A 26,714-nucleotide genomic window follows, 5' to 3' on the forward strand; every position below is an offset into this window, starting at 1 on the left:
ATCCTTAGAAAAACGATCCAACTGTCCCATTCAATCTCCAGGGCAGACCGACAGGGGAATTTTAGTTTAATAAAGAACTTTGATGGAACAGGAATGTCAGCTTTGGTGCACACTGCACTGACTGGAACAGGATCAAAACTGAGTTCCACACAATGTTTTCAGGGGAAAAGAGGAGAATGTTTCATGGAATTTAAGTTGGGATTTGGCTTGCATCCTAGAACATATATCTTGTTATGAAAACTGCTGAAACACTTTTAAGTGGGCAAGCCATAAGTGTCCTTGGAGCTATCCAGTCAACTGGAAGTCACACAGGCAGAACCTCCTAAAGTAGAAAAGCCTGAAATTGGGAGGGGGGGGTGAGGGAGGGGCAAGTAATCTTGGAATCCTATCTGTTATCCAGAACGGCTCCCTTGTGCCTACAGCATGAAGTAGTTACAACTTGTTTTCTGCTATTGTCACAGATCCAGGACGTTACTCTGGCTAAATCATAATCTCTTCCTGCCTCAGTTCATCCATGTGCAAACCTTGCTCACTAACTCTTACCTTAATGTGTCATGGGGCTTAATTAATAACACTTAGGTCTTTTAAGTCCTCTACAAACATTAACTACTTCTTGTAACAACTCTCCAAGGTATTATTATCCCCATTTTACTCATGGAGAAACGGCAAAAGAGGTTGTCACTTGCCCAAGGCAACAGAGTAATAGTTATACTTCGAGATCCTCTTCACGGGCTACTCTAACAGCGGAAACACATCAACAAAGGCAAAGACGACAACGACAAACCCGAAGTTACTTTTCAAAGTGCACCATAAGCATCTGGAAGGCGATGGAAAATCCCTCCCAGAAACAACAGGCTTGGGACCAGAAGCAGCATCACAACTGTCACCACAGAGAACGAAGCTCCTGGACGGACCCAGGCTTGAGCTCACCCAAACAGCCTGACACAAACAGCCAGACCTGTCCTCTCGAGCGCTCTTAAGTACCATTAAATTGAGCAACAGGCTCGTACAGTGCTCTCCAGTAACACCGAGCGAGCAGATAATCAATGTGGTATGCAGCATGCTAATTCCTTCCGCCGCGTTCCCAGCAGGGACCGGCAATGCCAATAACGGCCCCGGACGGCGGGGGTCCCGCACGGTGCCGGCGCGGCCGCCGCCCCCGCCGCTCACGGCGACAAAGTTGGCGTCCCCCGCGCCCCGCGGCACGGGCATCCCCGGAGCCGCCGCCTGAGCCCTGCCCGGGCAGCGGAGCGCGGGGCGGCCGCCCCCGCCGAGCCCGTCCCGCTGCCCCCGGGGCCGCTGACAAGCGCGTCCGGCGCTGCCGCCCCGGCGGCGACAACACGGGCAGCAACAGGCGCGTCCTGCGCGGGACCCGCGCGGGCACGGCCCGCGATGCGCCCGCAGCGCTGCGGCTCCGGCCCGGCCCCGGGGCGCGGGACGGGCCGGCCGGGCGGGACCCGCCGCAGGCCTCGGCCTGGAGGGGCGGGCGGGGGGTGTCAGGCGGGGTGACACCGCTCCGCCGCTGCCCGCGGCAGGGCCGGCCCGCCAGGGCTGCGGCCGGGGCTCGCCCGGGGCTCCGCGGCGGCCGCGGGGGGCGAGCGGGGGGGACGCGGCGCGTCGGCGGGCGGCGGGCCCGCCGCGGGCAGGCCCCGAGGGGACATCCCGCCGGTCACTCGGAGCGGCCACCCCGCGCCCCCACCTGATCCCGGGCTGGGACCCGCGCGGCTCCGCCGCGTCACTCACCTGCGGGAGCGGGGGCCGGGGAGCGGCGCCGCGGGGCCGCGCTGCGGGCGGGCGGGCGGCCGGGCGGGCGGAGGGGGCGGGCGGCGGCGGCGGGTCCGCGCTCCGGGCGCTCGGCGCTCAGCGCTCAGTCGCCATTTCCCGCCTACCGACCCGCTGCACCGCACCGAGGGACCCGGATGGCAGCGGGGCCGCCGCGCAGGCGCGCCCGGCCGGGGGAGGGGGCCAGGCCGGGGCAGGCCGGGAAGGAGGGAACGGGGCCTGGCGCGGCGGCGGCGCCGGGGCCGGCGGCAGCGGGAGCGGCAGCGCGACCGGCAGCAGCGCCCGGCGCCCGCGGTGCCCCGGCGGAGGAGGCGCGGCCGCTCCGGTGTCCTGGCGCCGGGCCGGGCCGGGCCGGGCCGGGAGGTGCGGGGAGAAGGGCAGCTCTGAGGGCGCGAGCGGGGCGGGGGGCGAGCGGCGAGCGAGTCCCGGCCCTGCCCTGCCCTGCCCGCGGCCCCCGGCCCTGCCCGCGGCCCCCGGCCCTTCCGGCGCTCCCCGGAGCAGCAGCGGCAGCGCCGGGCAGCGCTCGCCGCGGACGGACGGACGGACGGACGGACGGACGGACGGGCAGCACAGCCCCGCGCCGGCCCCGGCTCCGGCCGCTCTCTCCCCGCTGCCCTGGGCACCGCCGGGCGCTCCCCGCTCCCAGGCCGGCCCGGCTGGCTCGCCCTCCGTCCCATTCCCCAAGCGTAGGGCAGCGCTGGCTTGCGGTTTCGCTTGCTGTTTTAAGTCGCCTGTGGAGAGTGTTGTGAAGTTTTATTTCCGCTTTCTCTTTTTTTTTTCTAGGCAGCCTCTTTGTGTGGGAAATGCTGAGGATGCTGCGTGCTTTACTATTTGAAGGGCTTAAAGAAGCAGCTTGGCCATCTCTTGCAGTACAGCAGCATGTAGTGAGGTTACATTTCTCATCTCAATGCTACTGAACTTGGGTATCTTAATTTTTCTTTTGATGATCACTTTTACTTACCAGTCTTTATAACAGAAATCAGTTCTCAGGTTCCTCAGTGTTATGACATGATGACATCCCAAGGTACTGCCCGGAGTGGAAGGTTTTCACAGGACTATCTGGCATCTAATTTAGCAGTGAAGAAACTTACACGGGTGTTGTGTTTCCTGGTACCTGTTGACTCCCTGCTTAGCTTTTGAACGTGGATCAGATTATAGAAGTCCCAGCTCTCTAGTCACCTAAAATATTCATTGGCTTGTTAAAGAGAAGTACATCTGCTGCTGTGAAGCCAAGATTTGTTTTAGAATTCTGTCACAGGACTCTACTAGTCTGTCTTTAACAGAAGACACTATAAAGCTAATTTTGCCATAGAAAAGAGGTTGTAGGAAGGCAGTGGAAACACATTCAGAACAGGGAACCATATTCCTTTAGAGCATTCAGGTATTTCTTGTGAATATTTTGTGAATGATCAGCTGTGAAAAAGGTTGGTTTGGGCATGTTGGAGCCTCATTAAGATGGTTTGGCAGTCCCTGACGAGGAACCTGTATGGCAGGATAACTGTGTGATGTCTCACACTGTTACCCCAAAAGGACAGTCACTGATACTTAGAAAGTGGGAGTTTTGGGAAATGGTGAGTGCAAATACTCTCTCAAGCCATGTAATTAAAATTAAACAAGCGGCCAGAGGAGCTGATCCAGCAAGATTCAAAGCAAGCAGGTATTTGTGTGAGCACCAGCATACCAAAAACACCGACAAGAGATCAAACATGTGACTCAGGGTTCAAATTGATCTTTATGGCAAAGAGAACTGCCCTTTTCTGTGTAACAGGATATCAAAATTTGTTTTTCACAGTACCTAATGCTCTCCTCGAGTTCCCTGGTGCTGAATTAGGGAGAAGGGGCTGGACTGGCAGGAAAGGGGATGTGGAAAATCACCTTGCTGATGGTGTTGCTGTGCAGGGAGCAGTTCAGATGTGCCCTGCTGTACCCTGCTCCCCATGGAGCACAGCCTCAGCCCCGTGTGGGCAGTGTGAAACCCTGTGCTGGCACAGAGAGCTCAAATGCGTGTTTGGGCCAAAGATAAGGCTGAGCTGGCAGCAGTGGGCTTCCCCTGGCCAGAGCATCTGGGCTCCTGAGACATTTGGGGCTTTGAGGAGCACGTTTGCTTCACTTCACAGAGACACTGAAGGGGAAATGTGCGCCTGTCAGACCATTCCTGCACTGGACCCCAACTGCTCCTGGAAGGCATTCCTCAGGGTTTAGGATTTCCTCCCAGCTCTGTCCCCGAGCCTTGCAGAGCTCTTAGCTCTGTGTTTGTACATCACATAAACTGACGTGCTCCAGAGTGAGCTCCCTGGTGGTGCAGAGCTCATGTGGGGCAGGTGTTTGCAGCATCTTCAGCTCAGGACTGGGTGGGGTTTATTCCAGTTCCACTTTCAGTTGAACTGCAGCATCTGGCACTTCTCAGCAAATTCAGGAGTCTTCTTTGGTTTTGTGTGTTACAATTGCCCATTTCCAGTGTTTGCTGTGCTGTTGCCTTTCTGAAGGGGATCAGTTCTATCGGATAGCTGACCACCAGAGTTGAGAGAAGCAGCTCCCAGGCTGTGCTGCTGCTCCATCCCCGGCGTCTGGGAGCCAATCTGGCTGTCCAGGAGCAGCTCCAGACTCGCTGCTCTCACTGCAGACACTCCAGCTGACAGCACCAGGGATTCATCTGCTCCCAAAGCCCGCAGAAACACATGGGAATGAGCCTTGTGTTTGATCTGGCACAGTGCAGCACCAGAGAGTGGCATGAGACATTCCTCCAGGGATGGAAATGCACAGCCACCAGTAGTCAAACCTGGTTTTGGGAAGTTAAACTGTAGATTATCCATCCCAGTAATCCCAGTGTGGCTACACAGGGTTTCATATAGGTTGAGGAATTGGAGTATTATGGTTTCTATATTAGCATAAAAATGTTCAGGCATAAATATCACTACTCTGTTTCTGGCTGACTTAAAAATTCCACTGCACTCTCCTAAATAGGGAGAGATGGCCCCGGTTGGTTTTGTGGGTTTGTTTTCCTGTTTTATTTAAACTACAGAAATCTGGTCTCAGTGCTGGAGCCAGCTGGAACAGCAGGGCACTGCTCCTCCTTATAAAGTGCCTAATCTCACATTTTCTAGTTCACTGCAGCAAGATTTGATGCTATCAAGTATTTTGGTCAATCTCCTCAAGGAAGGATCCCAGGTTACTTCAGCTGGAAGTTCTCTGTGTGGGTGCCAGGTTACTGAAGGCTCCGTGTATCTCCTGGAGCAGGGATTGCAGCTGGCAGATTTATGGCATGTGAAAATTCTCCGTAATAGGGATAAAGGAGAAAGTTTTCAGATAGAGAATTTCTTCAGAGATGTGTGTGTACAGGGAAATGGGTCCTGCTGAGAGCTCAGGACCTCCAACCACCACATGAATGAGCTTCACTCAGTCCATTGTGCAAACTGTGAAAAGGCAGTAAATAGATTTATAGAGAAGAAACCTTTTGTACTTTCTGCATGTACTACTGCAGAACACTCACTCACTCACTCACCAGCTCTTCCATCCTGCAGGCTTTGGATTTCCCACTGTTGCTGTGTTTGCATGTCTGAACATGTAAAATGATAACATTTAATAAAATCCACAAACCATTATCTTGTGTCTTTTTGTTTCTTGTTACTTCAAAGTATCTTCAGCTCTTCATGGCTACTAAAATGCTGAAAAATATGAGGGTTTGTTTCATCTAGAACTGGGTTTGACCTTTTGGCAAGATCCTGCCCATCAGTTTGATTTTCCTCATTTTGAAATTAAAATGGGTTCACCAGTGATTGGTTGTTTTTGTGGGATTCATGTGACTTCGGGAAAGCTTTGGCAGAGTCTGCTTGCTGAAAACCTCCAAATCTGGGCAGCGAGGACTGGCTGGAGTAACTCAGTTGTTTCTCTGGCTGCTGGGTGGAGGTGCCTGCATTTCTGACACTGCCTGAACTCATCCCTCAGCCCTGGCAGTGGAATCTCAGCTCCCTGCTGTCTGAAACGCATTGCCACGTGGATGCCAAGGCATTTGGAAGCGGAGCCTCGGACCCAGCAGCGGGTGTGCTGGTTGAAACGCGGGCTGGCCGCGGTGGGCAGAGGCTTTGTTGGGTTTCTGCCGGGGGGCTGCAATGTGAGAGCCGGTTTGGTCGCAGTCTGTCAGCGTTGTGTGTGCTGCATTGCCATGGCGACGGGAGCAAACGGCACGGGGTGTCGGAGCAGCATTTCCAAACAAACCGAGCTGGTTTGTGCTCGGAGCCTGCACAGCCCGGCTGCAGGGGCAGTGTGAGCCCGCCCCTCTGCGTCTCCTGCTCGGAGAGGGGCTACGCACCCCTCAGCACCTTGCTGGCCTCCTGCACCCTCACCTTGTCCTTCCTGAGCTGTGGAGCCCAGGATTGAACACAATGCTCCAGGTGTGGCTGCACAAGGGTGAAGCAGAGTAATCGCTCTGACAGAAAGAGGAAAAAAAGAGAAAACATGGAATGCAAGAAAAAGAAAAGGCGGAGAAAGAACATGGAGCAAGCCACCTTCAGCACAGGGGCCCAAAAGGGATGGTCCTGGTGATGCGCAGGGAAGGGAAAAGCAGCTGAAGCTGAGTATAGAACGGTCTCATGTCAACATTTCAGAAGTAGCTCTCTGTTTAGGGGTCTCCCAAGCTGTGCCATGTGATGCTGCACTAGTTTGGAGAATGTGGGCTTCAGCTGGAACCAGGACACGGCGCTGAGCTGGAGTTCCACTTTTTAAATGCAGAAACTGGGGGGAATTTTATTTTGCATTGACACTTGAAGTAATAATAAACTGTCTTAAAAACCCATAATTGTACAAGCATTGAACTTTATTTAAGAGGTTCGCTGAGCTGCTGAGGAGCAAACCTGACCCATTACTTCAGCCCAGCACCAGAGCACAGGGATGAGTTCAATCACCCTCACCAGGGCCATCAGCCTGTGTCCTGGGGGAGCAGGGGGGACAATCCCCTTCACTCCCACCACTGCAGAGCAATGGAACCATCCCCATCAATTCTGAGTGTGAATACAGAATACAGAAAAGGGTCTGACTTACAGGTCTGATGGAGGAAACCAAACCATGGGATGTGCTGGGTGTTCAGGATCAGGGCATTGAACTGGAAATGAACTGGAGTGGCTGGAGCTGGGATGGACACTGGGACAGCAAACCAGCATCCACAGCATGTTTACCTGGGCACAGGCTGGTCCTTCCATCCAGGGGCTGACACAGCTGCTGGAGAGGTGTCTCACTGACACACTTACCCTCTTTAACACAAGGATTTCCTACAAGCTGCAAATTATTTATATCACCTTTTAAACTGAGCTATTAGTTGCACAGCTTTTTTGGGATGTATCGAATTATTCAAGTCCTACTACAGATTTGCAGCTCTAGCTATGAGATGTGGTCACTGCACAGGAGTTCAGTGGGATGTAGTGCTGGGTTGCAGTGAGGAAGGAGCAGTTACTGCACCATTCAGTTCCCAGTCCCTCTGACATGCCATTCTCACTGCTGTACAAGCCCCAGCACTCGGGAGCAGCAGCTCTGCCACACAGGTGGGACTGTAGAAAAGGAGTTCTTGGCTGTACATGGCTTCCACAGTGGCTTTGTTACATCAGGTACAAACTGTACAAGTTTTCTGGGTTCCAAGTGTTCTACGTGGCAGAAACAGTTCAGCCTGTGTTTATAGACTGGGTTTAAGTGTAGAGATTATTACAGGTAAGGACCAGGCTGAGTAACCAGCTCCATCTAACAGCAAAGATGTGGGTTTAATACAACCTGCAACAGTACAAATATGTACATATGTACAGAGGGGGTCCTCTCCTCCTGCTGCTGAGCACCCTCGGCACTTGATCCTCAGCTTCCCTGGAAGCGGGAAACACTGGAGTAAAACAGGTCCAGTTCTGCAGCACCTCAGGGTCCTGGGTTGAGCTCTCTGTGCCCGGGGCCTACAGGACCCCCTCGCTGAGGCGGGACTTGCTGTAGTCCCCCAGGTCGTTCTGCAGGTCTCGCTCCTCGTCATCTGCAATTACACATTGCAATTAGATCACTACTGAAATGCTCGGGTCAGATCTCATGTGGTATCACTGAAAAAACACCCGAGTGCAGTTCCCAGGACATGCTGCTAAGGGCACAGGCCTGAGCTGGCCAGGGCAGTGCCAGGATGTGTCCAGCCCAGCTGTGAGTGCTGCAGGGGGATCTCTGGCTGCAGGGCAGCCCCAGCTCACAGACTGCCTGACTGCAGACCCTGCAGCACTGCCACACCAGCTGCTGGCTTTGGCACTGCCTATCAAGCTTTCAAACTCCCTCACTAAGCCCAGCTCCAAGTCCCATGCCCAGGGCTGACACCATTCACAGAGGGTGGGAACCTCAGGGACTGGCACAGGGCCCTTCTTTACCAAGGGCCTCCTTCCCTCAAAAAGTGAAAAACCCTAAAACTTCCATTTGCTCCAACTAATAAGCTTTTCCTGCACCTCAGAGCTACTCCTTTCTATCAGGAAAGACTCTTGTTCACAGCAAAAGAAATCCAAGTTCAGCTCCCCCAGCCGCACCTGGAGCTCTGCACACCTTCCCACCCAGCACCCCGGGAGCCAGGCAGGGGCCTGGGGGGCTGCTCCAGCAGCAAAAGGCTGGAGTTCACTGCACGACACAGGTTTGTTCCACAAGAAAGTGCCACCACAGCACCTGGATGTCCTGGAGTTACCCCCCTCCACCATCCAGCCATCACTAACAGACATTTTAGAAGCTGCCACCTTCAAACATCCCCTTGCCCTTCAGCAGGTGCCTGAGAGCAGGAACCAGGCTGGTGCTGCCCTGCCCCAAGAACATCCCCCAAACTGGCTGCTTCCCCTGGATAATTTCAATCTAAGCCTGCACATTCCTGGAGGCAAGAGAAACCATGTGGAATCCAGTGGCTTTGCAGCACGTGCCACAGGCTTTGTTCAGCCTGACGCAGACCCGGGTGATGTTTACCTGACAGTTTTTAGACAGAAATTCTCGTTTCTTTTTTCTCCTCCCTAAACAATTATAACCACCCTCCCTTCAACCCTCCCCTTCTGCCCTCTCCTGCCCTGCAGACAAATCAGTATAAAGCCTGAAGCAGCCACTTTTTTGAAATACTGCCCCAGAAGCTCCACCAGCCACACTCAAATCACAGCTCAAGCCAACACGACAAGTTATTGAGGAACAACAGAACAAAGCCTGGGAAATGTGGTTTGAGGTAGTAACACATCTGTTCAGACGATCCCACAGGAAGAAGCTTTCAGAAGTCACCCTTTAACCCTAGCTCTTAATCCAGTCTGTCTATACAGAGACAAAGAGGGGTTCATCAGCAGAAGGACCTTCCCCAAGTTCAAATCCCAAGCCACCAGAGCAGGGACCTTGCAGGGACCCCACCTGGCAGGGAAATGTTTGATGGGGTCATTGTCAGTCAGAGCTCTGTTCTTCCAAACACCACTCACACTGCAAGTTACACAAGCCCAGTCTCTGGGGTTTCGCATTTTCCCACCACTCAGAGCTGTATCCCACCCACCCTTTCCAAAGAGCACTGGGGAATGCTGCCCCTGTCAGTGCAGCTGTTCAATCCCTGCTGCCCCAGCACCAGCTCCCCCTCAAGACCCCGCAGCCGGGTACTCACTGATGGAGCAGCACCGAGCTCTGTGGGATGGGGACAGGGACAGGCTGTGGCATCCCTGCCCCGTGGGGCAGCCACCTACGGTCTGGCTCTGCCCCCAGGGAACAAGGACAGGACAGGAGGGAACGGCCTCAGGCTGTGCCAGGGGAGGCTCAGGTTGGATACTGGGAACATTCCTTCACAACAAGGGCTGTCCAGAGCACGCAGGCTGAGCGAGGCAGATGGCACCAGCAGCACAGACTCGGCTGCAGTCACAACCTCCACAGCTCCATCCTGAAGCCCAGGAAAGGAACTTCTGCAGTGAGGAGCTGGGCAGGACCCACTGAGGGCTCAGGGACACACAGGAGACCCTGCACTCCGTGCCCACAGCAGCCCAGCACCCTCAGGGGCACGGCTCCCATGGCCCCAGCACGGACAGGAAAGTGCCATGGCAAGGGACACCTGCTACTGGAGCAGGCTATTCTGCATGCCCCTGTGCCTTTGTGCAGCTGCCAGCCCAGGGACACCTGCCAGACACACAAACCCCCTGCGAGTCCTGAGCACGAGGGGCACACAGCAGCCTGCAGCTGGAGCAGCAGGCACTGCGGTCCATTGATAAGTTAATCAATTGGCACAGGTTCTGGTCCATCCCATTCCTTCACTTGTGCACGAGTTTCAAACTGCCAGCCCAGCCCAGCCTGCTGACACTGCACTCAGCTGCATGCTCACACGGTCAGCTGCTCTCTACTGGCTTTGCCCATTCATTTTGCCTAGATGCCAGTTAAATACAGTGCCTGAAAAACCTCCAGCTAAAAACTTATTAACTTATATAACTTATGAGGGTCAAAATCAGGGGGCCTGTAGGATTTTTGTTTCCTATTTCCCATTTCCTATTTCCCCCCCTCTTTATTTTACACTTCCATTTAACTGGAAATACTCTCTGTTTACCCAACATTCTCACCCTGCAGACATGCAGGCCTGTCCCAAATATCCCCCAAGAGCTGGATGGAGAAGGCAGACAAGGCAGGCAGAGGCAAGCGAGGGAGGCGATGCAGGAGCTGCATGCAGGACAGGGAATGGCCATGCACACACAGGTGTTAGGCAGCACTGGATCAGGAGCTCCAAGGTAGGTTAGCAGAACACCACAAGCCTGTTGAATCTGTGTATAATGCACAAAGGGACACCTGGAATCACCACCTGAGGCCTCACTGCACACCAGCCCCAGGCAGGCGTGACAAGAGCAGGAATCAAACCACTTCATTCCTGTATTTGACAATTTAACAATGTCAAGGCCCAAAGCCCTCCCAGCCAGGAACCAGAGCTGGGGGGTTTGGGTAAAACCATGTCTGGAATTTGGACTTGCTTTTCCTAGCAGGAGCTATAGACAACTGCAGTGAGGTGCCAAAACCCTCTCTCTCAAGACTTGCATTGCTGCTGTCCCACAGAGAGCGAGACCAAATCTCAAGCTTGTTTGTTCTGTCTGAGCAATTTGTGATCAGCTGAACCAGAGAGGCTTTACACAAATTCAACAAGTAACTCAGCATGGATTTATCACAATGGGATGGAGGTAAGGCCCAAGCTCACCTTGGACGTCTTCTTCTCCACCATCACCATCCTCTTCCTCATTGTAAGCCAGCTCGGCCTGTTTGTCTGCCTCATACTCACCCACGTTCCCATCATCCCCATTATAATCTGCCAGTTTAGAACCCTGCTGCGGGTCCACAGGGGATTCATTCTCATCAAAGAACCGGCCTGTGGAGTAGGAAAGGAGTGAGTCAGCAGCAGAGAGGAAAGAAACAGGGAGATCCTACACGAGAGCAGATCGCAGGGGGAGGCAGTCAGGTCTGTGGTAGATCCAGCTGGAGAGAAAGGGGGGACAAGGGAGAGGGCTGAGGCAGGGCTTGGACAAGGCTCCTGGAGCACCTCTGTGCAGGTGACACCTCTGTGTGACCCTCGTGACACCTGACTGTCCCACACTCCTCTCTCCACAGGAAGGGCTGAGTGAGCACCAAACAGCTCCACCTTGGATTGCCCACAGGCACCGACACAAGAATCCTCAAAAAGCGCAAGAGCTCTCACTCTTGGAAGGGTCAGTAGCCAATTTGCTGAGGCCTGGCATTTTGCACACCCTGGAGCCAGCCAGCGCTGCCCTGGTGCCCTGCAGAGGGTGCCCTGCTGGCACGGGAGGGAGCCCAGCACAGGCCTGCCCTCACTGCCCGGCTTGGAAACTCTAGCTGGCTTTACACTCTGCCTCCCTAGCAAGCTGTGACCGTTTCCAAAATGCCCCAAATCCAGTATTTTCGTCTCCCAACAAAAATTTAAGAATGGTTTCAGATCCTGAAACAATGCAAAAGAAAAACAGGAATCAGCTGGAAATACAGAACGAGCAGGCAATCACCCAGGCACACGGTGAGAGATTACTGGTGAGATGTCAGCTCAGAGCTGGTGTTCAATGGGATACAGGGAGATCTCCTCCAGCCCAGTGCTGGACAGAAGCAGCTCTGAGTCTGCAGAGGTCACTGGCCTGGAAGACTCTGTGTAAATGGGAAAAATGGGATTAAAGTGTGATACAATTCCTGCACACTGGGCACCAAGGCTGCCAGGGCAGGTGATGACTCCCAGTGCAAGCAACTAATGGAGAAGTAAAACTGGAGCATGATTTCAACATCAGGATTAAAAATGGACAGATATAGAAGTAAAATTATTCCCTAAAATAAGGTGTATGTAAAAACTAGGACAGAAGCAGTACCATCCTGCTTTTCTATATGGGGAAAAGCAGCAGAATCACACGTAGCACAGCTCGAACGTACAGGAGCACCAGTTTCAGGTATTGTCATAAAACAAGCAAGAAAAACACCCACGATCTGTTTAGAAATCCAAAGTTCCATACATTATTCATTGCCTGTTCATGTCTAATGGAGTGATCCTGTTGGTATTTTTGACACTGCATTATATACAAAACCGAGGTAGGACAGTGGGATTTGCACATGTTAAACCCAAACTGAGCCATGGAAGACAAGGGCATGTACCCAACTTCCAGCAAAGCCAGCCCATGGGTAGCCAGAGACAGTGTGACAAATGAATTGAAGTTGACAGAAGGAAAGGTTGGAGTTGATGAAGAGATCCCAGGAAATGCAGCAGGCCCACAGGGGCTACCGACTGAGTTCAGGGAGCACAGTCAGGCTGGTGAGCCCCTCCAGTGCCACCCTTGCCATGGCAGGGACACCTCCCACTGTCCCAGGCTGCTCCAAGCCCCATCCAGCCTGGCCTGGGGCACTGCCAGGGACCCAGGGGCAGCCACAGTTGCTCTGGGAATTCTATCCCAGCTCCTGTCACCCTCAGAGGGAGCAATTCCTTCCCAATCTCCCATCCATCGCTACCCTCTGGCAGTGGGAGCCACTCCCTGTGTCCTGTCCCTCCATGCCTTGTCCCAGTCCCTCTCCAGCTCTCCTGGAGCCCCTTCAGGCACTCTAAGGTCCCCCCAAGCTCTTCTGTCCCCCAGGCTGACCAGTCCCGTTCTGCACCCTCTTCTTCACAGCCCTCAGTCACCAACACCAGCCAGGCACCTGCCCACGGTGGGAGCTGCAGGGCTGGGCCACAGCTGGGCTCCTCCATACCAGGGGTGAGTTTGTCCCCAGTGGACCTCTCTGACCATCAGGACAGACCCTTACACAAACCTGGGTCAGCTATTTCTTTCCATGATAAACTCTCTCCCTCATTGCACTGTTAAAGCCTACAACCAGAGTTATTCCAAAGAGAAGACACTAAGTGGGGAAATTCCTGACTCTCAGGTACTCCCTCCCAGCCTACAATGGAGACATTTCCTTCCCAGCTCCAACTACCCCCATCATTTCATCCGTGACCAGGGAAGAGAGACAATCCATTAACAAACCCAACCACTGAAATGAGAAGTTCTCACTCCAGAAGTTTCTTCCAGAAGCTGCTTTGATAAAATAAGGAGCCTTGCACACCTCAGGATACACACAGTGGAAGCCAGGCCTGCCCAGGTTCTGTGACAATTTGTAATACACTTGTCCCTGCTCCATCACAAAGTTCCATGAGTGATATTAAAACAACGAAAGTTTTCTCAGTTTTGACTGAATTCCTACAATAACGTCCAAAAAGTGTACTGAAGTCAAGTAATAAAGTGAGTAACTCAGCATCCTGCATCTATTAACGTTCTGACTTAACCAATTTAACTGTGCAGCAATTTCCAAAAACATCTTAAATTCCGATAAGGAAATAATTTTGTAAAATAACTGAATGTACATGTGAAAAATAACACAGTAAAGCCTATCCTTTACCGAGGAACACATTATATTCCTTCTCAGACTCCCTCTCTGAAGCCACCCTCTGCAATGGCCCCCATTTTCCAGACAGGTACTTACACAGATAAAAAATGAAGGGATTTTTTTAATATACTGAAGTGTGTGATATTGGCCAACTTACTTTGCTTAATCTTCTGCAAGTCGCTAACTCGGCTCTTTGGGATTTTTATCTGGTCTGGCTCAACCTTGTGCTCTTTCTGGGTGTCCATATTTTCTTCAAAATTCAAGTGCTGGAGAGAATTTGGAGGGATCTGCTTGGCAATGTCAGCGTTTCCATCGCTGTCACTGGGCAAACCTACAACGGTGAAATGGGAAGTTACACTCAGAATTTCAGCAGGACAGGACTGGAACAAGCCACCTGCAGTGCAGGCATCACCTGATATTCTCTGACCTTCAAGTGACTTGATCAAACACGGAGTTTATTTTCTTTGGGTTTGTCTCTCTTCTAACTGCAATTCCTTCAAACCCTGTCACTGCAGGACTTTAAGTTCTCACCTCCTAAACCTTCCCCGTGTCACCCTCAAGTGAGCTGTTCCCAGGGACAGGAGGACACTGAGCAGGCAACAGGAAAATCTGATTGTGGCTACCAAGAGATCAACAACCAACCCCTAATCAGTACCCTAAGGAGGAACATGCATTTAAATTACTCTGTCCACTTGAAGCACTTATCTTTCAAATTTTTAACTCAAATTTAGGTGTGATTGGTCAAAAGGCTCAGAAATTATTGGTTTGGAGGATACAAGAAGAGATCATACAATAGCAGCCCAAGAATCTCAGCCAGGTGAAAACACAGGCTTGGATCCTGCAGAAATTTATCCTTGGTTTTCTTCTTGTAACCAAAATACTGTCCCATCACCTGCTAACAGGAATTTTACCTGGTGCCAGGTTTGGAGCATGGGGCTGTTCAGTTGGAAGACTGATAACAGGCTGATGCCCTTCACTTTTAGGAGCTGAAATAAGTGGCCTCTTTAAAGCTAAAACAGAACACAGGGACAAAAGTATTAATGTGAAACAAACACACTATTTACCTGGTCTTGCTCTAACAATCCTGTAAACTTCTATTTTTTTATAATTTTCTAAATGAAAATATAAAAGGTAAGATTTCAGGAGGGGCATTATCCAAAACATTCCATTTTGAGAATTCAAACCTCTAAGGCACAGTAGAAATGATCTGATTTTACACCCCACTTGAATTTTATTACCACAGAGAGACTTTAAAAGCTTGCACTCACTGTGAACCACATGGTGTTCACACACAACATCTACATCACCAAGACCCAAATGTGAAAGAATGAAGAGTATTTCTCCTAACCAGTGGGAGTATCTTCAGCTTTAGCAGGGTCATTATCTTCTATTTCAGGCATGCCTGCATCTCCTCCTGGTTTGATTTTCTCTGCAAGACAAGAAAAGGATATTCTGCCTTACTAACCCTTCAGTCTGAACTGTGAATTTCCCTCTTGTGGAAAGCTCTAATTTAGAACAATCACTGCAGCTAATAAACGTACCTGAGCCAAACAATTCCTCCTTCTGCTTCAGAGAAATGCACAGTCTGGAGGCTGGCAAAGGATGCAACCCAACTGGCCCATTCTCTATCACAAATGCCCAAAAAAGGAAATACCTTTGCCATTTGCAACATGTTCTGAAGGCTCCTCATTCTTCACTATGTCTTTATCTTCCACCTCTGCAACGGTCTCAGGGATTGCCTGCTCACCATTGCTGGGGCTGACTGCAGTGTCTTTACTAGACTGAACTTTTTGTGTGGCCTGCTAGAAAAAATAGAGAGACAACATCAAACACTTCCCTGGAGATTACAAAATAAACATCCTCAAATTCAAGATTCATTTGGGTCAGCAAAACTGCATTTATGAATTCAGTGATCACCAAAGCAAAGAGCAGAGCACTCTATGCACAAAGCTGGACCCTGGAAACACAACTGAACAGAAAATGTCCATCACAGCACAGCTGCAGCACATTTCTACTGCCATACAGAGGTGTTAAGCACAACAAAAACAGGTTAAGGTAAGCCTTAAGCCTCAGGTCAGAGCCTTGAAACAATTCCAGACTGTGAGAGAAGATGTGACAAACTTGCTCTCAGTCTGCCCTATTGTTTGAGATGTTTATAGATGAAGTAAGGACACAAAATTTTAAGCATCTGTTTGCAGAAAAGAGGCCCAACTCTACTGGCAGCCTGCTTGATGTAATCACACACTCAGATAGCATTCCAGCACCATCACAATTTGCATCACATTAGCACCTGGGGCCTCAGCAGAGCTCAGGCTCCCTCTGCAGTAACCTGGGCAAGGCTGTGAGAACACAGATCCCACCCTGGAGAGCTGAACAGAGATATCGATGTTACAGGCAACAACTGAAATCCTCAGCAGTGACATCATGGAGCAAGACTGGAGCACAGCAGAGAATTTGGCTTCAGCTCCCAGCTCAGTCCACTGGGTGAGACGTAGGCAGGTTTCTTGCACTAACACCCACTTAGGGCTGCTCAGGGAGATCCTGAACACAAAGTTAGGGAAGAAATGTCCCAGGCCTCCACATCTCTGAGGCAAACAGCAGGCTTTGGGCTCTTCTCATTCAACACAAACTTTTTTGGCATTACCTTTTGTTCCCGAGCAATTTGGTCCATTAATTTCTTGATATTCTCTTCATGCTGCAGTCTCATTTCCTTGATCTGCTGCCCACACTGCAGGCTTGAGGAGAAACACATCATTAGTTACACTTCATTTGTTGGAGCCGCTCTCCCACAAATAAAATAAGGGGAAATATATGAAGTGGCACAAAAAGCCAAACCTGAGCTATAACTAGAATAGTCTGTCCAAGAAGCCTCGTCCTGGCATGTATATGGAGTGGGAATGGACTGAATACAGTAATAAAGCAGAGCTGGAAAAAAATAGGCACAGAGCCGAGAAAACAGTAAAATAAAGAGAATGGCCTTGAATATACTTCCTCCAGGAGCTGGAATGCAAACAAAAGGTCAAGCTGCACAGTTAATCTGTCCACAAATATTAATTCCGCTGGGAAAGCAACGTGTCTCCCCTGGCTGTCAACAGAGAAGGTGCACGCGTGCCACTATCAGTTACTGCTCCCAACTCAAATAACACCATCTGAATACACAGCCAGCTGCCCCAACTTCCCCAGCAAGCCACAACATCAGCCCAATCACCAAAACTCCCATGTCCCACAGACTCTCAGCACAGCACAGAACTTTATGAGTGTAAAAGTTTCAAACGCTTTCTCAAGAGTTAAATCTTCCTCACTCCTCAGAGCAGGAGTAGTTGTTCTCCCCGTTTCTCTATCAGCAACTGAAAGGGCTGAAGTCAACTTAAAATTTCAATCTACACAAGGTGCTTTCAGCTTCAGTTGAAACAAATGAAACTACACTGCTAGAAAGGCAGCAATTAGCAATGCTGGTGACACAGGACTGTGTCCTTTAGACTCCTTCATGTGTTAATGAGCAAAATCTCCATGTTATAAAAAATACATTGACTTAAAAATGCAGAACGATTCCACTAAGTCAAGATTCTCCTTAGCTCCTATCTCACGTTGGGGGAAGGACTACAACATCACAAAGAACTTGAAAGTCAAACCTTCAGCTCAGGTGCATCACCAAGTGATCACACTTGTGTTTGACAATTAGCAGACACGAGACTAATTAGCACTTTTTAGTAAATCCAGGTCCCACTCACACACACCAGGCTGCAGCTGCCAACACTCCTGAGGACATACCTGTCATACTCCAGCCTCCTTGTCAGGTACGTGTTGTTCTTCTTGTACTCGTGCAGCTGATCTTCCTGGCGGATGAACTCCTGCCGTAACTCTGCCAGTTGTTCTGGGCCGAAAGAGCGAAACCACCATGAGTACAGAAAGATAAGAAAAAATGCCCCGTGGCAGATGGCATTTCCAATATTGCTAAGTAAGTAAGAAATTGCTCAAGTTTCATGTCTAGACATACTTTAAAGGTTCTTAAACCGATCTGAGGAAGATGCCACTTTACTCATGTATGCCAGATGGCAGCATGAATTAGAGACAAATTCTTCTGATATTATGCCCATCTCCCTAAGTGTTTCTGCACCTCTGCATTCAGAAACCTTGCACAATGCTATTTTCCTTATCTGCTGGAAATGTCCATAATTTCCTGAATGGCTCTGTCACTCTGAGTAACACAGAAGTGCTGCCAAGTTGCTCCAGGCAGGATGCTCAAACACTGTTTGTGGCAGTGAGTGTACAAAAGGAGGCACCTTTCTGCTACCCGTAAAGCAAACACAGATTTCCTGTCTTCATAACTGCTCTAGAAGCTCTCCCTGCTCCTCAGGCTAGGAATAATGAAGCTCCCTACTACTTTAAGCTGCAGCTACATGGATACAGGCAGAGCCCATGTGTGTTGTGTGCAGGCATGTTCAGATGTGATCACGTTCTGGCTCCCTCTGAAGTGCTCTGAATAGAGCAACACCTCAGGCATTATAATCATGTCTGCACAGAACTGCAGAGATGCGTCCTGGACCTTTTCTAACCTGGCACAACAATCACAGTGTTTCTGATCAAACTCTGCTAAACTGCGTGTCTGGCCATGGAAATGATTCTACTGTCATGTAACTCAGCAGTGCCAGAACACACATCCTTTCTGCAGCAAGGTGAGAGCCAGCTCTGCACTTACCCACACCAGGTAACAAACACAGTGGGATTTCCCATTATGAGAAATGTGAAATTACGAGTTCCAGCATCACCAGATCCTTCATTTATACTGCATTCTGCATCACCTGGGCAGCTAAAATGCACAACTTCAGCCTGCCAAGTGACTTTGGCCATGAGTCCCTCACCCTTTAGCCGATGTATGTCTGCCATCTGATACGAGATGTTGTTCTGCAGCTTCATCTGGAAGGAAGAAAAGGATTAATAAATACAGGTGACCAGCAGGTTGGGGAGGGTTTGAGCTGTGAAGACTCAGGTGTGTCTGTTTGCTTGGTGAAGCAACGTATGGACAGGATTATCAGAGTGACGTGCACAAAGTTCCTGTAAATCTGAGAAATGTGTATTTAGTGAGTGTAAGTGACATCACCAAACTAAACACTGTGTTCAGGCTTTGCTAACAAAGGCTTAAATTTTAATTCCAGAACATATTTATATCAAAAAAAACCCTAGATTGTCTCAACTAAAATAAACATGCTGCATCCTGATATTGCAAGAAGGACAGTAAACAGCCAATGTCAAAGCACAGGTGGATAAAAATAAATGCAGCATTAACAGCAAAACCAACTTACCTAAGATATATAATAGAATTGTTATATTTAAATAGCTCTTTTATATGCTGCTATCTAACATCCTAACACATTTTATTTTGAGAGAGAATCTCACACCAGTAAACAACAACAGCTTTTAATTTGGCATTTTTAGTAAGGAAAAAAATAGTTACAATAAGTAAGAAATGCACCTACACAAAGTCCTGAAGTAAAGATGCTTTGTTTTGTCATTACATAAAGACAAAAACCAGCAGGAACAAAGAGAAAGATGAATGTGTGGAATATTCTAAGAAAGCAGGTAAAAATCCCTGCCTGCCCTCAGGCACCTGGGGTGCTGTGGCTGTTTTTGTTGCAGTTTCACAGTGACACAAAGGGTAACTGCAGGAAGGTGCTGAGCAGGGCTGTCACGCGTGGGTGACAAGGTCAGCATCACCTCTGGGAACAGCACACCGCAGTGCCAGCACAGCCCCTTGGCCAGGACATGGTGGGACACACATGGGGACACACCAGGACACAGGGGCTGTTTCAGTGCCCCCCACAGTCCCTGAAGTGTCCGTGTCAGTCACCTCCGTTTCCTGCCAAAAAACCCCAAAACACACCTGCCCTGTCTGTAGGGCTTCCTCCCTGCACCCGAGCCTCCCTTTTATCAAATTATCCATTCTGTATTTCCCGTTGTGTCTTTGTTGTTACAAAAGCACTCCGAGCAGGCTGATCCCTTTGTCCCGTGTGGGTATGATCAGGCATTGCTGCCTTGGCCCCCAGCCACGCAGGAACTGCAGCGATGGTGCTTTCCTGCAGCACAGTGCACATGGAACACCCCACAGCTCTGGGCACACAGCAGAGGCTCCAAGGGCAGCAGAGCTTTTGTGCCAGCCTGCAGGATCCTGGCTGACCCTGCCTCACCCCTGGAGCACAGGCAAATCCTGACCCACGCCCAAAACAAAAGCCAAGGGGGCTCTAGAGCCTGGAGAGGCACCACCACGGCTCCCACCTATCACAGGACACAGCACTGCTTCACCCAAGGCTTTTCCCAAAAAGGAAAGCAAGCAGAACTGGACAATTCTAGACACAGAGCAGAAAAACTAGTAAAATAAACAAAATGGCCTTGAACATATTTCCTCCAAAGCCTGGAACATAACTGAAAAGTCCAGCTCCACAGTTAATCTGTCAGCATTTATTAATTCCACCAGGAATGTGATCTTTAGGTAACCTGAGCCCTCTGACCACAGTGCTCTGAAAGAGGGACAAAATTACTCCCCAAAGGAACACCTTGGAGCCTCCTGGCACGTCAGAGCCACGATTGTCTCATGCTCTGCCCACCGAGGCATTCAAGGCCCCCTCACAGGATGCACAAAGCAACACCTCACCAGGGCCAGCCTTGTAGAGCTGCACTTCAAATGCACAACCCGCCCTGCAGTGGGGACACACAGGGAAGGGGACACACAGGGAAGCAGAAAACACAAGTCACCACCAAGCCCCTTCATCCACTGGGCACCCACTGTGCCAGCTGCCCCTCCAACAGGGGACAGGGGAGCAGGTGCACCCAGTGATTTGTTCTGTGAATGAACAAGTGTCTCCCCCTCTTGCAAAGCCACAGGCAATAATCATATTTTCCTGTATTCCACTCTAATGCAGTTATTCCCCAGAACCCAATAAATCTGTGAACAAAGGAGATCCTGGGAAGTAGCAGGGCCTGTTTTCAGACCCTCATCTATGAGAATCCCTCACACACAAACCCTTCCCACTGGCTCTTGCTGATCCCATAACCATGTGCCTGGCTGGGGGAGGGCTGCTGTCTGTGAGCAGGAGCTGCATGGAAATGTGCAGCACTTCTATCACACAATCTTTCCTTTTGGTGATTTTGAGTTTCAGAGAGAAGTGACAGAATTTATATCCAAACCCGCTCAGCTGACAGCAAATGTCCCTCATCTGAAGGACAGAAAAGGAGGAAGCTTTTTTATGATTCATGGGATCTGTTCCACCTACACATGCAAAACCCACAATCCATGAGCCGTGGCGCAGGTCCAGCTCTTCCTGGGCCCCATCCTCCTTTGGTCTGGACCTGTTTGTATTCCGGAGCTCTCAGGGGCTCCTCAGGGCCTTTCCAAGCACTTGGGATGGAGAAAATAAACCCTCAGCAGCCCAATGAGCCCTGCACAGGAAAAAAACCCACCAGAAATCCCATGCATGGTCATGTGGCAACCCTCCAGTGAATCCTGAGCTGTGAATCTTGCGGTGTAACAACTCCACATTGCTGCTGTCAAGCTACAGCTTTGCAAACTGAGGAGTTACCAAGTTTTGGCAACAAAGAGCAGAGCCAGCTGCTGCTGGGGATGTTTGACTAAACAGTTCATTACCTGCTGCATTTCTGGGCAGCAGGTAAGGGCAGGGCAGTGTTGCAGAGCTGGCAGGGCCAGCAGCAGGCAGGGAATGAGAGGTGCACTGGGCGCCTGCCACCTGGAAGCTCTCCACCACAGCCTCCTGCCAGTCCCACGGCAGCATGCTCACAGCAAATGGATGTGCTAAGCCATGGAAAAACCCCAAACCCAACGGCATGCTGCCAAAAACCCATGGAATACCCAGGGAGCTGGCGCTACCTGAGCATGCAGCACCTGCCCAGCTCCAAGGTAGGCATTACCCCTGCTTGCCTCTCACAGGGCGCTTCAAATGAGACCTCCTTGTTTGTTCCAGGCCCAACAGACCCTCAGGAGCTCACTGCAGGAGGGGAGAATTCCCAAAAATTAATGTTTTCCTTTTCTTTTTAAACACAAGACACACTCCCATATTTGCTCCCAAAAGCAAACACCACCCTGGTGCAGTGTGATGGGCTCGTTCCACAAGCAGGGGACAGAGGGGACAGCCAAGGGTTTGGCCTTGACTCCAGAAATCCCTGAGCCAAGAGCAGGCTGCTGCAGAAACCAGGGCTGCCTCAGCACTGGAAAGGCATTTGATTTATGTGACCACAAGGCAAAGAACCTCGGCTGAGGACAAAGGAGCACAAAGCACAACTGACGCTGAGACTCTCCAAATGAGTTTTCCTTAAAATGAGCCTGACTTTGTTGTGATCACTTGATACCAATGCTGGGGTTTTATTTCAGCTCCTGCATTTCACAAACAGATTAAGATCACAGGTAATGAGCAGTTGGATCAGACAGACTTGCTAAATTCTATTTTGAGAGGGAAAAAATGATTATTCAAGCCTTTTTTGGTCAGACACTTTACATCTACTACTGTTTCCTTGCGACAGACTTTCATTCTCTAAAACAAAGCTTTACTCTCTACTGTCACAGAAGCAGTAGTCCTTAAAAAAAGTAATTTAAAGGGTTTTAGGAAAACAATAAACACTGTTGCCACTGAGAAAAGAGTGGCTTACATGGGAGGAAAAAAGGCCAGTGAGTGGTTTTTGATAAAATCCTGCTCTTCTGGCCTCTTAGGGCACTCTGAACATTTTGAACACAAGAGAGAGGATGTTCAAAAGCTACGAGCTCACACGGCCTTAGCTGGCAGCTTCTGGAACAAAGGAGAAAGACTCACGGCACACGCTGCAGGCAATTAACATTAAATTTAATTTGGCAGGTGTACTGGGCAGGTTTCTCTGGCTGCCCTCCGGCCCTGCCCTGTGCAGTGTCACACTCAGAGTGTCCAAAGCCCAGGCAGAGGGTGGGCAGGCAGGGGCAGCCAGCAGCAGCTGCTCCTGCCCCTGGTTCCAGTAACCAGTGCTGCACCGCCCAGCTCAGACCTACATCTCCTGCCCCAGTGTCCCACAGGAACACATCACATTATCCAAAATAATACCAGTTCCTTCATTAAAAGCCCCCCTTGTCATGCAGCCCAGTAACTGATCCCAGAATCCCTGAGGCTGGAAAAGCCCTCCCAGACCATCCAGCCCAACTTGTGCCCGACCCCCTTCCTGACACTGCCCAGCCACATCCAGGAATTCCCTGCACACCTCCAGGGATGGGGACTCCAAACCTCCCTGGGCAGTTCCAGTGCCTGACCACCCCTTCCAGGAAGGAATCCTTCCTGAACTGTGCCTGACAGCTTACCTGAATCCTGCCAGGGCAGTTTTACACCCACAGGCAGTGACACTAACACACCAAACAAGCTGACTGCCCTTTTGCAGACAGAAGGGAAAGTATCTTGGCTAAACCCCAACTGCTTTAGAATCACTGAATCACTGAGGCTGGAAAACACCTTTAAGATCAGGGAGTCCATGTCATATCCAACTGGAATTTTCATTGCAATCTAAGGAAAAATAAAAATTAAAAATATGCTTGTTGAACAACCAAAGGGCTTAGCTTTAATGGTTCAGTAGGAAACATTAATACAAACTTAATCAGTTTAAGGGAGTCTAACTCTGGAATGTGATGTGTACATATTCGGATTTTTCTGTGACAACTCAATGCATTTTCTGAGGCTGTTCATCCAATGTGCAATAAGAAAGGGCCAGAAAACAAACCTAGCCGGCACTAACCCTGGAGAGTGTGGCATTTCCATAAATCCCACTGTGAGAACAGTGTTCAATGGGCAGAGGGATGACCTGCATGCAAATACACCCCACACGCCCCCTGAGCAGGACTTGCGTGCTGAGCCCCGGGAACTTCCCCGTTCAGGACGGTTATGAAAGCACAACAGTGAAAGTTGAACCATTCACTCATCTTCCACAACAAAAGAAATCCCCAGGCCACCCCCACTGAAAGGGCAAGCTGAATTTTCAATGAGCTTGGCTTCTCCAAGCCAAGGAAAATGACACGTTAGTCAGCAGCAGGGTTTGTTTGGATTTTTTTTTTCCCTCAAGTACACGCTGGCAGCATAAAAATCAGAGTGTGCTGTACCAGGCATTCCAAGAGGCAAGCTCAGGGTGCTACTGAACACCACACTGCTTTCATTTCCCTTGAAATGTAGTTTTTGCGTCTGGGTTCTTGAATGATCACAAGAGATCAAATATTCTCAGCAGAGACAGAAAGCTAAAAAACAATAACTAAATTTGAAACAGCCGTCCGGAAAGGAGCGATCTCTCGGGATTTTCACTGTTCACAGGACATCTCCAGCTCTTTTGGGGGACGTTTACAGAAAACAGAGAGCGCTGCAGCTGTCCCAGCAGCACCAAACCCGAGCCTCGGGGCCCGGTTCAGCGCCGGGCTGCAGAGGCTGCGGGGACACCTCGGGCAAGCGAGGGCCGGCAGTGCCCCGGGCTGAGCCGCCCCCTGCCCTTACCTTGCCGTCCTCGCAGCGCTTCACCTGGCCGTCCCTGGCCTGCAGCTGGCTGCTCAGGTGGGTGTAGTCCGCCTCCTTCTGCTCCAGCTGCTTCCTGTGCGAGTCCACCTTGCCCAGCAGGTCCGAGTTGCGGCGCTCCAGGCGGCCCCGCGCCACCTCGGTGCGCTGGGCCTGGCTCTGCAGCTCGGCCAGCTCCTCCCGCAGCAGGGCCTGCCGCGACGCCGCGTTCCAGCAGTGGAAGGCGAGCACGGCGATCACGGCCAGCAGCGCCACGAGCACCAGCGAGGGCAGGCGCCCGCCCCGGCGGTTCGCCCCGAACCCCACCATGGGGCAGGCCGCGGGCGGGGGCTTCAGGCGCGGCGGGGAAGGCGCTCAGGAGCCCTGAGCGTGCGGGGGATGTGAGGGGAAGGGGATAACCTAGGGGGGAAAAGAGGGAATGGCCGGGGGCAACTGGGGGTCCGCGGGGAGGGGGGTGAGGTGGGGGGGTAAAGAAGGGAAGAGGCCCTGAGGGCAGCGGGCTTGGGGAGCTGGGAGAGAACGGCGGGAGGGAAGAGCCCGAGGGGAGCGGGCGCTGGCCGGCAGGGCTGTGCCTGTGCCGGTGCCGGTGCCGGTCCAGCCGAGCCGCCGCCGCCGGGCCGTGCGGGACCGACCGGCCGAGCCGCCACCGCGGCGCCCCGCCCGCCGCCCGCCCCTTGCGGCTCTCGCGAGAGGAGCCCGCGGAGCGCTCGCGAGAGCCGGGCCCGCCGGCCCTGAGGCGGCGTGTGCCGGTCGGTGGCGTGGTTGGATGGTCAGCGTGGCGGGGGTACGCTAAAGGAGATTAAAACCTGTCCGTGTCACACCGTGCCGTGCGCGGGGAAACGCTAAAGGACATTAAAACTTGCCGGTGTCACACTGTGCTGTGCGTGGGGAAACGCTAAAGGACATTAAAACTTGCCGGTGTCACACTGTGCTGTGCGCGGGGAAACGCTAAAGGACATTAAAAATCTGCCAGTGTCACACCGTGCTGTGCGCGGGGAAGCGTTTCACAGTCCCAGCCCTGTCCAGCCTGGCCTTGGGCACTGCCAGGGATCCAGGGCCAGCCCCAGCTGCTCTGGGCACCCTGTGCCATGGCCTGCCCACCCTCCCCGGGTAAAATCCCTGCCCAGCATCCCATCCATCCCTGCCCTCCGGCAGTGGGAAGCCTTTCTGTCTTGTTCTGTTCCTCCATCCCTTGTCCCCAGTCCCTCTCCATCTCTCCCGGAGCCCCTTCAGGGTCTGGAAGGGGCTCCGGACCCTTCTCCAGGCGAGCACCCCCAGCTCTCCCAGCCTGGCTCCAGGGCAGGGCACACTGCGGCAGGAACCTCACGGGCTTCTCAGCCCACACCTGAGAGGTGTTTCCTGAGGAACAAAGCGTGTCCTCGGGGTGAAGTGAGGGCGTGGATCGTTCATTTTGTAAGAAACACTCACATAACGCATTTACTCCTGGGGCAGATCTTCACACCCCGTTAATGTTACGGTGCCGCTGGTTCTCACAGGGGAAAATGGGATACTGAGCTGGGCTGGAACATGGAACCTGGACTAAGTAAGAAAGGAGATTTTTCTCCTATTGAATGCCTTTCTTAAAAATCAGCTTGGGTGGGAAAAGCCCAGAAGAGTCACAAAGAAAAGCGTGCAGTTTTATCCACTAGTCTGCAGGCAGAGCTTAGGCTGGCGCACGCACGAGAGTATCGGCTGCTTTGGCTCAACATTCGAGGTCCTGCTTCTAGCCGACATCTTTTGGAGTTAGGGCGAGAGTTAAAAAGGGTCTTAGCGGACACTGAATTCTGCTCCTTACGTCTAGATATCATTTCGATCCCTCAATTCCGTGTTGGCTCGTTGTTTTGAGGGGTTTTTGCTAGGTTTGGTGACGGGCTTCTTCATTTGCATGCCGACCCCGATGTCTTCTCCTCTTCACCGTCTGGGTGCCATCCTCCAGGAAGCAGCAGGGTGTTGCTCGACAAAAAAGGGGAATTCCCAACCATCAACAACAGGTAGTTAACGAAAAACTATTAACAACAGGTGATTGCAACAACAAACAGTTAGAACTCCACCCTGGCAGCAACTGGCCCAACCTGTGAACTCTGCAATCTTTTTAAAAAATAGGCAACTTTTCTACTCGTAACAGAACCAGCTCTGGCCGTGGCTGCAGCCCCTGCCTCGGTGTGAGGAGAGAAAGATGCCAGCAAAGTCAGGGTTTGGTGTAAGGGGACAGAGGTCCCAGCAAAGTCAGGGTTTGGTGTAAGGGGACAGAGGTCCCAGCAAAGTCAGGGTTTGGTGTAAGGGTCAGGGATCCCAGCAAAGTCGGGTGCACAGGTGTTCACCCACACAGAGGCTTTGGGCTTGGCTTTGCTGCCTGTGATGGGATTCAGTAACACTTCTGCTGCGCTGCTGTGACCAAGCACCTCGGGCAGCAGAGGGTCACAGGAGCTTCTGGGCACAATCCCAGTACCTCCAGCTGCAAATGGTGTGAGGAGCATGCGGGAGAAACAGCAGGGGATCAGTTTTCCTCCTGAAAGGAACAAAAAGAACAAT

At 51.5% G+C, this 26,714-nt stretch overlaps 2 protein-coding genes across 5 annotated transcripts in view; both read right to left on the bottom strand.

Annotated features, from left to right (window-relative positions):
• CTDSPL2 (CTD small phosphatase like 2) overlaps window positions 1-1,814 on the bottom strand; it is a 28,985-nt gene extending 27,171 nt beyond the window's left edge. Inside the window, exon 1 of the mRNA XM_058811404.1 lies at window positions 1,744-1,814. The gene's annotated coding sequence lies outside the window, so the exon portion shown is untranslated. The remainder of the gene's footprint in view (window positions 1-1,743) is intronic.
• Window positions 1,815-6,594: 4,780 nt separating this feature from the next.
• On the bottom strand, window positions 6,595-24,790 carry GOLM2 (golgi membrane protein 2). Of its 4 annotated transcripts, none has more exons than XM_058811411.1 (10): window positions 24,165-24,790; window positions 18,528-18,582; window positions 17,437-17,539; window positions 16,310-16,400; window positions 15,320-15,464; window positions 15,014-15,094; window positions 14,577-14,675; window positions 13,823-13,996; window positions 10,958-11,125; window positions 6,595-7,783 (listed from the first exon to the last, which is right to left on the bottom strand). In XM_058811411.1, exons 1-10 carry the CDS (start codon window positions 24,489-24,491, stop codon window positions 7,710-7,712), a joined length of 1,317 nt encoding a protein of 438 aa, XP_058667394.1. In that variant the 5' UTR covers window positions 24,492-24,790; the 3' UTR covers window positions 6,595-7,709. The 4 variants fall into 4 exon arrangements, with proteins under 4 accessions (XP_058667394.1, XP_058667393.1, XP_058667396.1 ...); XM_058811410.1 differs by having other exon boundaries at window positions 15,320-15,467; window positions 24,165-24,787; XM_058811413.1 differs by lacking the exon at window positions 10,958-11,125 and having other exon boundaries at window positions 24,165-24,787.
• Window positions 24,791-26,714: the final 1,924 nt, after the last annotated feature.

The sequence above is a fragment of the Ammospiza caudacuta genome, chromosome 10, assembly GCF_027887145.1.
Source record: "Ammospiza caudacuta isolate bAmmCau1 chromosome 10, bAmmCau1.pri, whole genome shotgun sequence".
NCBI classification, from domain to species: Eukaryota; Metazoa; Chordata; class Aves; order Passeriformes; family Passerellidae; genus Ammospiza; species Ammospiza caudacuta.